We start from the raw sequence: 11,829 nt of genomic DNA on the forward strand, positions 1-11,829 counted from the left end.
AATCTACAAGTTGCAAAAATGTACAAAGGGAGTAATATAATATTGTGATGTAATATCATGAATGCATCATGGCACCCAGTGACACCCCCAAAACACTGCTGTTCCAGCACGGGGTCCCAGCTCACCAACAGAGCCTCGTCAATGATTTCCCTGCACCGTCATGACAAGTTCAGTCCCCGGTGCTGCTGTGCTGCCCCCCCCCCCCCCCACCAGCCCCAGCCCTCCTCACCACATCCTCCACAGCTTCCTTCTCCCACCGGGAAGCGTCATGCACACTTTCTGCCTCCTATATAGAGAGAAGAGGAGGAAGCAATGGGTTAATGTCGCCCACAGGCCACGAATCTGGGATACAGTCAGCACATCTCAGCGCTCTCCTTACCTTCTGCATGACAGGGATCTGCACTGGGCTCAGGTCCCTGTCAACGGAGGAGATGCTCTCCGCACTGGTCTTGCGGTTGGCAATGACACCAGGCGTGCTCTGTGGGTGCGCAGGCATGACAGAGGTATGTGCAGGCATGACAGAGGTATGTGCAGGCATGACAGAGGTATGCACATCCACACTGACATGATGCTCTTATTACAGGTAGCCATTGTTTCTGCAACACGCCCACTCTAATGTCAGCCATTTGCTCTGGTGTTCTCCTTTACAGAAAGTATCCCAGTCAGATTTAATCAGCAAAGTGCTGAGCACCAGCCTGCAGCCCCACAGGCCACAGAATCCCTTCCAGCCTCGGCGTTGGAGCTCATGCAGGTAAAAGGGCCCGATAGCACACTCACCTCCAGGGCGGCGGCTTCTTGGGGATCGAAGCCATCGCAGAGCAGCAGGGAGAGTGTCTCCCCGGCCCCGCGCAGGGCGCTCACGGCATCCGCGTGGCTCTGGCCCAACAGGCTTTGACCGTTCACCTCCAGGATGCGCGTGCCAGCTTGCAGGCGGCCGTCCCTCGCTGCAGCCCCGTCGGGGCTCACCTGGGAGGACAGAGAGAGCTGGGTTGGCCACCTGTTTAACCTCAGAGAGCCTGAACAGACGCCCATTTACCACCAGAGAGCCTGAACAGACGCCCATTTACCCCCAGAGAGCCTGAACAGACGCCCATTTACCCCCAGAGAGCCTGAACAGACGCCCATTTACCACCAGAGAGCCAGAGCAAATGTACATTTACCCCCAGAGAGCCAGAACAGACGCTCATGTACCCCCAGAGAGCCTGAACAGACGCCCATTTACCCCCAGAGAGCTGCCCCTATATCCCACAGAGAGCCACCCGTTTACCCCACAGAAAGCTGCACCTTTACCCCCCAGAGAGCCAACCGTTTACCCCCCAGAAAGTTGCACCTTTATTAGCCCCGGGAGAGCCGCCCCTTTACCCCCCGGAGAGCCACTCTTTTACCCCCCACCGACCTAGTCGCTGAGGGACTCTTAAAAAGAATCATATTTCTGCAAATACTGTCTGTGTAGCATCACAAACAGGGATGAAGTCACCTTGGAGATAAAGATTCCCTCGTCCGTGGGGTCAAAAGGGTTGCCGGCGTGGCCTTTAGCTCCGCCCCGAATGTTGATGCCCAACTTTTCTCCAGGTAACTTCTGAATCTCGATCTCCTGCAGATGCACCGTGACACTCAGGATTACACTCCGGATTCTTGCAGGTGTGGACAGTAACATGGCTAGTGCTAAAACCATTGAATAAGAAGCTGAGTCTGTAGCGCGAGTCACACCTGCATGCCAGGAGGGGCGGGGTCCCTGCGCACCAGCAGACGCATCTCCTGCTGGCTGGACAGCAGCGCACCAACGGCTTCCTGGTGCATGGCCTGCCGCAGGTTGGTGCTGTTCACCTCAAGGAGGCGGTCGCCCACCCGCAGGCCCGCGCTGCAAGCCACGCCCCCGGGCACCACCTGAGGAGGGCGGGCAGACAGACAGGGGCGAGGCATCAGAGGGATTCAAACCCCGCTGTGGTGACGGAGGCTGGTAGGAGCTGAACTTCTGCCTGTGTATTAGGGGGGTGAGAGGGAGGGAGAGAGCAGTGGAGGGAGGGGAGAAAAAGAGAGAGAGGAAGACAAAGAGGCAGAGAGGGGAAGAGACAGGAGAAGGGAGGGTGAGGGGGAGAGAGAGATGGAGAGAGGGATAGAGGGGTGAAGGGGGGGGAGAGATATACCTCATTTCCACTAACACGAAGCTGGTGCTGGTGCTAGGCTGGTTCTGGCTTGGTGCCTTTTGAGAACCAGCCTGCGTTTCCACTGGTTTAAAAAAGAACCGGAACAGAAATGTTACGTAGGCGGAAGTGAAAGTAAAGTAAAGGTTAATCTGTATTTAGTATTTATTTTGCCGAACCGAAAAAAAAGTTTGTGTGACTCGTTTGCCCTGTCTCTACTTCCTGTATCCACTTTTGTCTCTAAAAAGGCTCCCCGGCTGTGTGTGAGTGAGTTTATTCTCTCTCGCTGTTTTACTGCTGTCCTTTCTCCGATCGCGCAATAAAAGAGTCTGCTAAAAACTAAAAACTTTGCAGTCGGCCTCATGATCTCTTCACCACTGGAACACCACAATATTTTATTCAACCTGTGACATATTCATACTTTTAAACAATATTTATACTATTGTTAAACATATTTATACTTATTAATAAATCTGGCCAGCAGGTCAATCTTATGTTTTTCACAGAATAAAAAACACAATGTAACATTGCATCGTTTATGCGAATTATACAACTGTTTTAGTGGAAGTTAATATTTTACGTAAAATATTTTATTTTCATCAAATACAATCCATATTTGCCATTTTGTCTCAGTGAAGTTTACCCCGTCTGTGTTAGTTTATTCTCGCTTGCTGTTTTACTGCTGTACTTTTAAGGATCATGCAGTAATGCTAAAAACTGCTAAAAACTTAACTTTGCTGTCCGCCTCATGATTTCGTTGCCACCAGAATTTTATTTGTTTGACCTGCGACATATTTATATTGTAGTATTAAATCTGGCCTGCAGATCTTTCATTTTTCTCAGAATAAAAAAATGATGTAACCTTATTCCGCCAATAAGCTAGCAAGTCATTTCACTGCCAGCAATTAGACTAACTAATTGGTTATGGATTGAATTTTTTGGGTATATGGAAGGTTTGGACACCACAGCCCATCCAACTTTCACTGAAGTCATGGTGCCACATTCTGAGCCCAGCTTTTCTGTGGTGCCGTTTTTTCTGGCCCAGGACCATTTTTTGTGGTGGAAACGCGTGGAACCGGGGCCGGATTGAGAAGAAGTCCAGCACCAGCACCGGCACCACCTTGGGACAAACAAGGCTATAGAGAGGTAGAGGGGAAAAGACAGGAGGAGGGTGGACAGAGAGAGGGAGATGGGGGGGGGAGAAGTACAGGAAGTTGGAGGTGTGGGGGACCTTGGAGATGAAGACGCCGGGCTCCGTGACCCCGAAGGGGTGGCTGGCGTGGTCACTACCCCCCACGATGCTCAGCCCCAGCGGGCCGCCTGTCTTCAGCAGAGTCAGCTCCTGTGAGGAGGCAGAGGGAGGCAGGAGAGTGGCTGTGAGAAAGCATCGTCCAGAGCAGAGGTGCGAAGGCCACTCACTTCTATGTCACATTGAAAGCTAAACCTTTCGCACTGTTAATAAACACTCATTTACTTACATGTCACAATTGTAAAGTAAGCAGTGAACCTGCCCCCCCCCCCCCCCCCTGCAGTCTCACCTCGACAGGGTACACGTCCGTACACGGCTGGTCCAGGTGCTCACTCTGAGAACAGGTACCAGTGGGGTCTGAGTCACTCGGCTGGGGGGGCGGGGGGGAGCGTGGCCGGGGCGGGGGCCCTGTGGGGTGATCCTCGGTGGCATCCTGCTCACGCTCCAGCAGCAGAGAGATGGTAGGAGAGGTGCTGGTGAGCAGTGTCACCGCCTGGTCACGTCTGGCATCTTCCATGTCGACACCATTGATCTGTGGTGACACCAAATACACACGTCACCCACCGGGGATGAACCAAGCCACCGCACATCCCTGGCACGCGGAGCCAAAATAACCAGCTAAACGGTTTATCTGATGGACCTTCATAGCTGAAAGGGCATCAGGGGAACACGCCTCTGGCTGCTCCACGTGTGTCACGGCTGCACACAGAAAGGCGGGAGGTGGACATGTCGACACATACAGCCTAATACTGTACAGGAGAAACGGACAGGAGCCTGGCTACATGTGGACAGGGGGAGAATGAGAGGGAGCGGGAGAGAAAGGGAGGGGGAGGAAGAGAAGGGGGAAAGAGTAAAAAAGAGGGGAGGAAGAGAAGGAGGGAGGGAAAGAATGAGAGGTGAGAGAAGGAAAGAGGGGAGAGGGGAAGAAGAGAGGGAGGGAGGAGAGAGAAGGGGAGAGAGGGAGGGAGAGAGGGGAAGAAGGAGAGGGGAGAGAAGGACTGAAAGAGGGGAGAGGGGAGGAAGAGAGGGAGGGAGGGAGGAAAAGAATGAGGGAGAGGAGGAAAGAAGGAAAAAAGAGGGACGGGGGAGAGAAAGAGGGGAGAAGGGAGGAAGCAAAGTAGAGAAAGCAGGAAAGGGGGAGAGAATGAGAAAGAGAGAGGGACAGGGAGAGAGCATGAAAGGAGGAGGGAGCAGGAGAGAAAGAGGGATGGGGAGAGAGGGAGAAAAAGGGTAGAGAGGGAGGGATGTGGAGAGCAGGAAAGAGAGGGGGAGAGGGGAGGAAGAGAGAGAGGGAGAGATAGAATGAGGGAGAGGGGGAGAGAGGGGAGAGAAAGAGGGAGAGGAGGAAGAGAGGGAGCGAGTGAGAGAAAGCAGGAGGGGGGAGAAAAAGAGGGACGGGGAAAGAGGGAGAACGAGGGGGAGAGAGAGGTGGGTAAATGATGTGAACTAATTCAGCCAGTGGCCTGAGGGAGGTTATATGCGCATGGTAGAGGCCGTCTGCACACTCCTGGTGAGCTACAGCTGCGTAGCTCTCTGCCTGTTTGCACACAAACGCCATCACTCTGCAAACAGTGATGGTCACAGGCCTCAGACACCCGGGGCAGTAGCCCTACCAGTCTATCCAGCCAGCTGCTTTTGTTGGGACAGTGACATCGCTCTCTCTCACAAATGAAAATATCAGGCCAGCTTCGAAAGGCACCAAGGTCACAGCCCTGTCACAGCAAGGCTGCTGATTCAGCAAAGCTCCAGAAATGCTTAATCATTCAGCAGCATTAACTGGGATTTAATCTCACGTGTGTTCAAGTGTCTTCAAAAACCGAGCAGCTCTTGTTGGACCTACAGACACAAACTCCGTTCGCTTTGGTCATGGGGAAAAAAAATCCAACACTGACCGGGACAGTACAGGCTCTTACTGCTGATAGGTTAACTGAGGCTGCTGCCATGGTAACAGATGCTGTTACCATGGCAAAGGGCCCAGAGGCTCCACCCACCTCCACTAACACCAAGGCTGCCAGCAAGCAGGCAGAGAGATGCTGTGTATGTTGGCGTGTGAGGGCATGCAGGTAAAGCAGGGAGAGAGGGAGAGGAGGTGCAGGGGAGAGAGAGCCATGCCACCCAAGCGCCCGTCACAGAGAGGAGCGAGGGATCCAAAACAGAGGGGGAGAAGGACCGGCCTCGCTGACTGTGGTTATGCGAGGCCTTAGAGAGATGAAGGTGAAGATGAAATTGTGCAGAAGCAGGGGCCACTCACAGAGAGAACCCTGTCCCCCACACGCAGAACTCTGTCACGGTGGGCGGCCCCTCCCTCAGCAATGCGGGAAATGAAGATACCCTGGCAGTGGAGGAGAAGGCGGTTACCACAGCGCCACCAGCAGCAGCACCACGGTATGGAGAGTGGCATGATGGGGAATGCTCAGTGCACCTCAGGCGATAGGCGGGTGTCCCTAAAGGAGAAGCAGCCCGAGGACCTAGAAGGGATGTCAGCAGACACGAGCAGGAGGCCCAGGGTACCAGAAGCTCACAGAGACGTGTGGATGTTCACCATTCTTACCGTCTGCGTACACTGCATTCCGAGTTCCCCCAGAGTCCGTTGGCATTTCACGTTTCATGTCACCGGCGTCCTTATTAAGCATTTGTCCATGATTGTGCCAGAAATATGCCCACCCCCCCCCCCCCACTCCACCTTACTCTGACCACTCACGGTGTCTCCCTGGCGATACGGCGTGGAGCCCTTTCCCCCGGCGATGCAGAAGCCCAGGCCGACGTCATCACGGACGATGGAGGCGGAGACGCGCTCATGGTCACCAGAAGGGCGGGGCTCGGCCAATGGCATGCAGAGGGAGGAGCTATCCTCGGGCCGCAGGGGTGTGGTACTGACGCCGTTCTCTGGCTCTACCATGCGCTCCCGTAGCAGCGTCATGGTGATGGCCGTCCTGGAGCTACGCAGTGCCGCCACGGCGTCCTGGTGCTCCGCCTCGTCCAGATCCACACCGTTCACCTGATGGGAGCCAGAGCAAAGTAAGAGCAGGAATGGGAGAACGAGAACACCACGAAAAAGCAGGGTGAGCCACGCACCCTAAAAAGCACAGTGAGCCACGCCCACTAAAAACCAGAGCGGGCCACACACCCTAAAAAGCAGAGTGGGCCACAACCACTAAAAACCAGAGCGGGCCACACACCCTAAAAAGCAGAGTGGGCCACAACCACTAAAAACCAGAGCGGGCCACACACCCTAAAAAGCAGAGTGGGCCACGCCCCCAAAATGCAGGGTGGGCCATGTGCTCTAAAAAGCAGGGCAGGCCACACCCCCTAAAAAGCAGAATGGGCCACACCCCTTAAAGCACAGTGGGTCGTACCTGCAAAAGTTTATCTCCCACTCTGATGCCAGCATGAGCAGCAGGACCGTCTTCAGAAACCCTGGAGATAAAGATTCCCTGGAGCAGGAGAGGAACGGAGCAGGGATATGAAACGTGATTTAGAAAAACCTTCAGATTTGATACAAATAGCATCATGTGTGTGAATTCTGCTCTCAAGCTCAAATAGGCAAAAGCTTGGAATGGCTGGAAAAATGGGTCCCTATAAGAAAAGGGCTCCCAGAATGCACCAGCAGTACACAGGCAAACAGGTGCCATAATTCTGTTCTCAGGGAAAATGGAGTGGGTCTCTATCCGTCCTGTGTCACCAAGCAGCACCCAGGTTCAGTCACACATACAAAGGCAAACACATACCTCGTCATCCCCCTTGTAAGGCGTCGAGCCACGACCCCCTGCAATACTGATGCCCAGCCCCCCCGCCTGCCGCAGGATGCTCAGCTTCAGCTGCGAGCAGAGCAGAGTGGAGAGGAGGAGTCAGTGACGGCGAGGTGGCGCCCCCTAGCCTGACAAGACCAGAATGATGCACCATGACCACGTATAGCGGGACACGTCTTTCGCTGGGGGGGGGGGGGCTTATACTGTAGTCTGATGCTGGTTCAGGACACCCCCCGCTTTAGGTAAGCTCCTGTATGGTCAGGTGCCCCCGCCTTACATAAGAGCAGCAGGTGCCCGCAGTCGAAGGTGTTACACAGTTAAACAAATGACTTTATGACACTGATGACACTAATTAGGGTATCTATTAAGCAGAACCATGGCTATTATAGTTCTGATTTTCTAATTTAATTTGCATTCTTATATTTCATTTGAATTCCAGTCTAGTGTTATTTTACAGTGTGGTATTATTGATTTTATGATTTATATATAAATAAATGCAGTTTTTACATATTTTAGTTTCAGTTTTAATTTTAAGGATGGACTAGAAGTTGTACAGCTATTTTATGTATCTGATCTTTAGGCAATCCCACATGAATACACAGTGCACATTCTACAGTGCTCACAGAAAGTTTTGGCATGCCAAAGTTTTGTTTATAATGTCTGTTTAGTGAGCCACTGACTACAATTGCAATTAATAACAAAATGGCAAGAACCAAGCTGAATCAGTCAAAAAAAATACTATGACACTTAAAAGGAAAATTCAGAAGACTGCAGATATGTCAAACATTCCAAAATCAATTGTTCATAATGCCTTGAGGCACTGAAAAGAAAGAGGAGATCTTTTAAACCAACCAAGGTCAAGTCGTCCAAAATCCACAATTTCAAACGATGACAGGAAAATTATTTGCATTGCTAAGAATAATAGTAAAAGAACTGCAACACAAATTCAGCAAGAACATAGAACTTCAAATGCTTGCATCTCAACACAGATGATCCAGAACAGATTGCACACAGCTCGGTACCATAGCCGAGGGACAGGGTGGGAGCCTCTCATCAGCAACAAGAGCCCAAAGGCAAGACTACCGTGTAGCTGAAGATCATTTTGGAAAGCCTGTTTCATTCTGGAAAAATATGCTATAGACTGATGAGACAAAGATCAACATTTTTCCATCAGTAGGAAAGGCAATTATGTAGCAAAAGAAGGGAACTGCTGAAGATCCTGAAAACACCACAACTCTTGTGAAGCACGGTGCTAGCAAGGTGACGGCATGGGCAAGGATGGCAGCCTCAGGACCAGGAGACATAGTAATTACTGAGGACATGACTGATGATGGTTCTCATATGCTGAATTCAGGAAAAAAAAAATTAAGTCTGTATGTGCCCAAAAATGGCTAAAAGAAAGCAAAACAAACATGGAGGAAGCCTTGATTCTGAAAGCACCAAGAAACCTGTGCACTCCATGTCAAGAGGACTTGAGGCTAATGTTAAAAATAATGGATATGCAACAAAGTATGAGCTATTTTTCTGATAAATAAACAAACAAACAAAAAATTAACTAGATCTGTCCCAACACTTCTAATGAGCTCTTATAAAATTATAATTTAGTTTTCAATTTATAACTATTTGAAATTAATGTTTCAGTTAAAAGTACTGGTTGTTTCTAATGAGATATATTTTTTGTAAACAGTCAAAGGAACAAAGATTTTCGTTATGAAACCAATAAATTTAGATTTTTTTTTTATTGAATTAAGCAAATGTCCCAAGAATTTCTGTAAGCACTGTATGTGTATGTCCACAAAACGGGCAAAACATGTTCCAGGTTTAATAAATAGTAAACAAACCATTAATAAACAAATCATTACTTTGTCTAAATAGTATTAAAAAATGTTTTGTTTCAATTTGCTTAAATTTTTTTATAGTTAGTTTTGGAAGCAATATTTACATTTCTTGTTAAGTTGTTAGCATGAAAATAATCAAATTTTATTCCAGTTAACGAAAATGTTTTCTTATAATTTAAGTTCTTTTTAGTGCAATAACCCTAAGCAGAACCAGAAAATGACTCACTGCAGACACAGAACCCCCACATTAGCACACTGGTGTGCTGTCAGACAGTGGAGAATGTTGGCAAAGAGGAGGAATGGAAATGAAGGGAAGGACGAGAGGAAGACGGTGATCACAATTCACAGCACATGCTTTCACTACTTCAGCAGGCAGCCTACTGTGGCAATAGCATAGACAGACTATGAATCATGGGTAAAAAAAAAAAAAGCACGAGCCATTTGATTTCTCCAGAGTCCAGTTACAGTAGTTATGTTCATTTAATTACATGCTGCCCCTTTACTTCTGAATTTAACTTTAATTTAACCATGTCTGTGCTGCTGGAATGCACAGATTACACTTTTTCCACGGTGGTTCTTCATGGGATTATTTATCTGAGCTGTCTCAACAACAGGGGCAGTAACATGTCCAGTGCACAGGAAGTGGGCAGTAGAACACTCCCGAAACACACATTGGGGGCCAATAACACTCCCGAAACACACATCGGGGGCCAATAACACTCCCGAAACACACATCGGGGGCCAATAACACTCCCGAAACACACATCGGGGGCCAATAACACTCCCGAAACACACATCGGGGGCCAATAACACTCCCGAAACACACATCGGGGGCCAATAACACTCCCGAAACACACATCGGGGGCCAATAACACTCCCGAAACACACATCGGGGGCCAATAACACGCCCTACACACATCGGGGGCCAATAACACGCCCAACACACACGTAGGGGGCAGTAGAACACGCCCGACACACACGTAGCGGGCAGTAGAACACGTCTGACACACACACGTAAGGGGCAGTAGAACACACCCCGACACACATCGGGGGCCAATAACACGCCCAACACACACGTAGGGGGCAGTAGAACACGCCCGACACACACGTAGGGGGCAGTAGAACACGCCCCGACACACATCGGGGGCCAATAACACGCCCAACACACACGTAGGGGGCAGTAGAACACGCCCGACACACACGTAGGGGGCATTAGAACACGTCTGACACACACACGTAAGGGGCAGTAGAACACGCCCCGACACACATCGGGGGCCAATAACACGCCCAACACACACGTAGGGGGCAGTAGAACACGCCCGACACACACGTAGGGGGCAGTAGAACACGTCTGACACACACACGTAAGGGGCAGTAGAACACGCCCCGACACACACACGTAGGGGGCAGTAGAACACACCTGAGACACACACGTAGGGGGCAGTACAACACGCCTGACACACACGTCGGGGGCAGTAGAACACGCCCGACACACACACATAGGGGGCAGTAGAACACGCCCGACACACACACGTAGGGGGCAGTAGAACACGCCCCAACACACACATGTAGGGGGCAGTAGAACACGCCCGACACACACACTATGGGGGCAGTAGAACACGCCCGACACACACACGTAGGGGGCAGTAGAACACGCCCGACACACACACGTAGGGGGCAGTAGAACACGCCCGACACACACACGTAGGGGGCAGTAGAACACGCCCCAACACACACATGTAGGGGGCGGTAGAACACACCTGACACACACACGTCGGGGGCAGTACAACACGCCTGACACACACGTCAGGGGCAGTAGAACACGCCCGACACACACACATAGGGGGCAGTAGAACACGCCTGACACACACGTCGGGGGCAGTACAACACGCCCGACACACACACTATGGGGGCAGTAGAACACGCAGAAAATGGGGGTGCAAGGAGCAGAGGAGGCAGCAGAGATGAATGGGGGACAGGCATAGTGCTGGGGGTATGCAGGGAGGGTGGGCCAGCCGGCCAGGTGCATGCAGACAAACAGGAGAGATGTTTGGCCTCAGAAAGGGATGAAGGCAATGTTAGATGCAATACGGCACCGGCAAATGACAGTACAGAGAGGAGGAAGGGAACGGGAGAGAGAGCAGGTACAGACCTCTTCTTCCTCAATTCGAGCAGGCTCAATCAGAAGATTATTGACTTGATCAAATGACACCCCCTGTTAGGACAGGAAGCATTGAGAGTCATGCAGATTAGTGGGGGCCAAATAATATCCCCCACGCACACGCACACACACACACACACGTGCCTGGGGCCAAGATCCCACACCTACACCAACAGAGACACCCGTGTAAAGGAGAATGGGGGGAGGGGGGGCACACTGGCATGGATCTAGCTAAGCTTTGAGAAAAAAAAGACAAAAGAAGTCAGGGAGAGATCCAGTGAGGTGGTTCCTTCAAAGCCTGCTGGCCCAAAACATCTCCTCCAGGCTGAGGCATGTGAGGCTGGAATCGGTGGCAGTCTCAGCCCCATGAACATAGTGGCAGCTGCATGGCCAGTGAGAGCACAGCTTTGGCCCCCAAGCCCTGCTGTTTGGTCGGATCCAAGAGATGCTTGGACATGTCTGACAAAGACGACTGAGGGTGGTTTCCACCTCTGTCATGCAGACGGTCAGAAGTGATTCGGAAAGACCATAAGACACAATGTCACGCACAGACACACATGCAGTCTACGTATTCATATCTTTATCGGGACTCTCCATTCATTTCTATGGGCAAAACTCTAATCCCAACAAAGACAACCATAACCCCTACTCAGCCCTAACATTAACCATAAGTAACCTAACAAAATGG

The 11,829-nt window shown here is 50.9% G+C and overlaps 1 protein-coding gene across 14 annotated transcripts in view; it reads right to left on the minus strand.

The window, feature by feature from the left end:
- LOC111834079 (protein scribble homolog) overlaps positions 1 to 11,829 on the minus strand; it is a 45,987-nt gene that overhangs the window by 12,984 nt on the left and 21,174 nt on the right. For 12 of the 14 annotated variants that reach the window (XM_023793000.2, XM_023792996.2, XM_023792998.2 and 9 more), the window contains exons 16-27: positions 11,133 to 11,195; positions 7,122 to 7,211; positions 6,750 to 6,827; positions 6,095 to 6,391; positions 5,645 to 5,725; positions 3,683 to 3,925; positions 3,376 to 3,486; positions 1,711 to 1,887; positions 1,478 to 1,594; positions 778 to 966; positions 380 to 478; positions 230 to 286 (exon numbers count right to left, since the gene is read on the minus strand). In XM_023793000.2, the coding sequence (XP_023648768.2) occupies positions 230 to 286; positions 380 to 478; positions 778 to 966; positions 1,478 to 1,594; positions 1,711 to 1,887; positions 3,376 to 3,486; positions 3,683 to 3,925; positions 5,645 to 5,725; positions 6,095 to 6,391; positions 6,750 to 6,827; positions 7,122 to 7,211; positions 11,133 to 11,195 (1,602 nt within the window). The remainder of the gene's footprint in view (positions 1 to 229; positions 287 to 379; positions 479 to 777; positions 967 to 1,477; positions 1,595 to 1,710; positions 1,888 to 3,375; positions 3,487 to 3,682; positions 3,926 to 5,644; positions 5,726 to 6,094; positions 6,392 to 6,749; positions 6,828 to 7,121; positions 7,212 to 11,132; positions 11,196 to 11,829) is intronic. The other 2 variants (XM_023792990.2, XM_023792992.2) reach the window with 2 other exon arrangements.

This window comes from Paramormyrops kingsleyae, chromosome 4 (genome assembly GCF_048594095.1).
Source record: "Paramormyrops kingsleyae isolate MSU_618 chromosome 4, PKINGS_0.4, whole genome shotgun sequence".
NCBI lineage: Eukaryota > Metazoa > Chordata > Actinopteri > Osteoglossiformes > Mormyridae > Paramormyrops > Paramormyrops kingsleyae.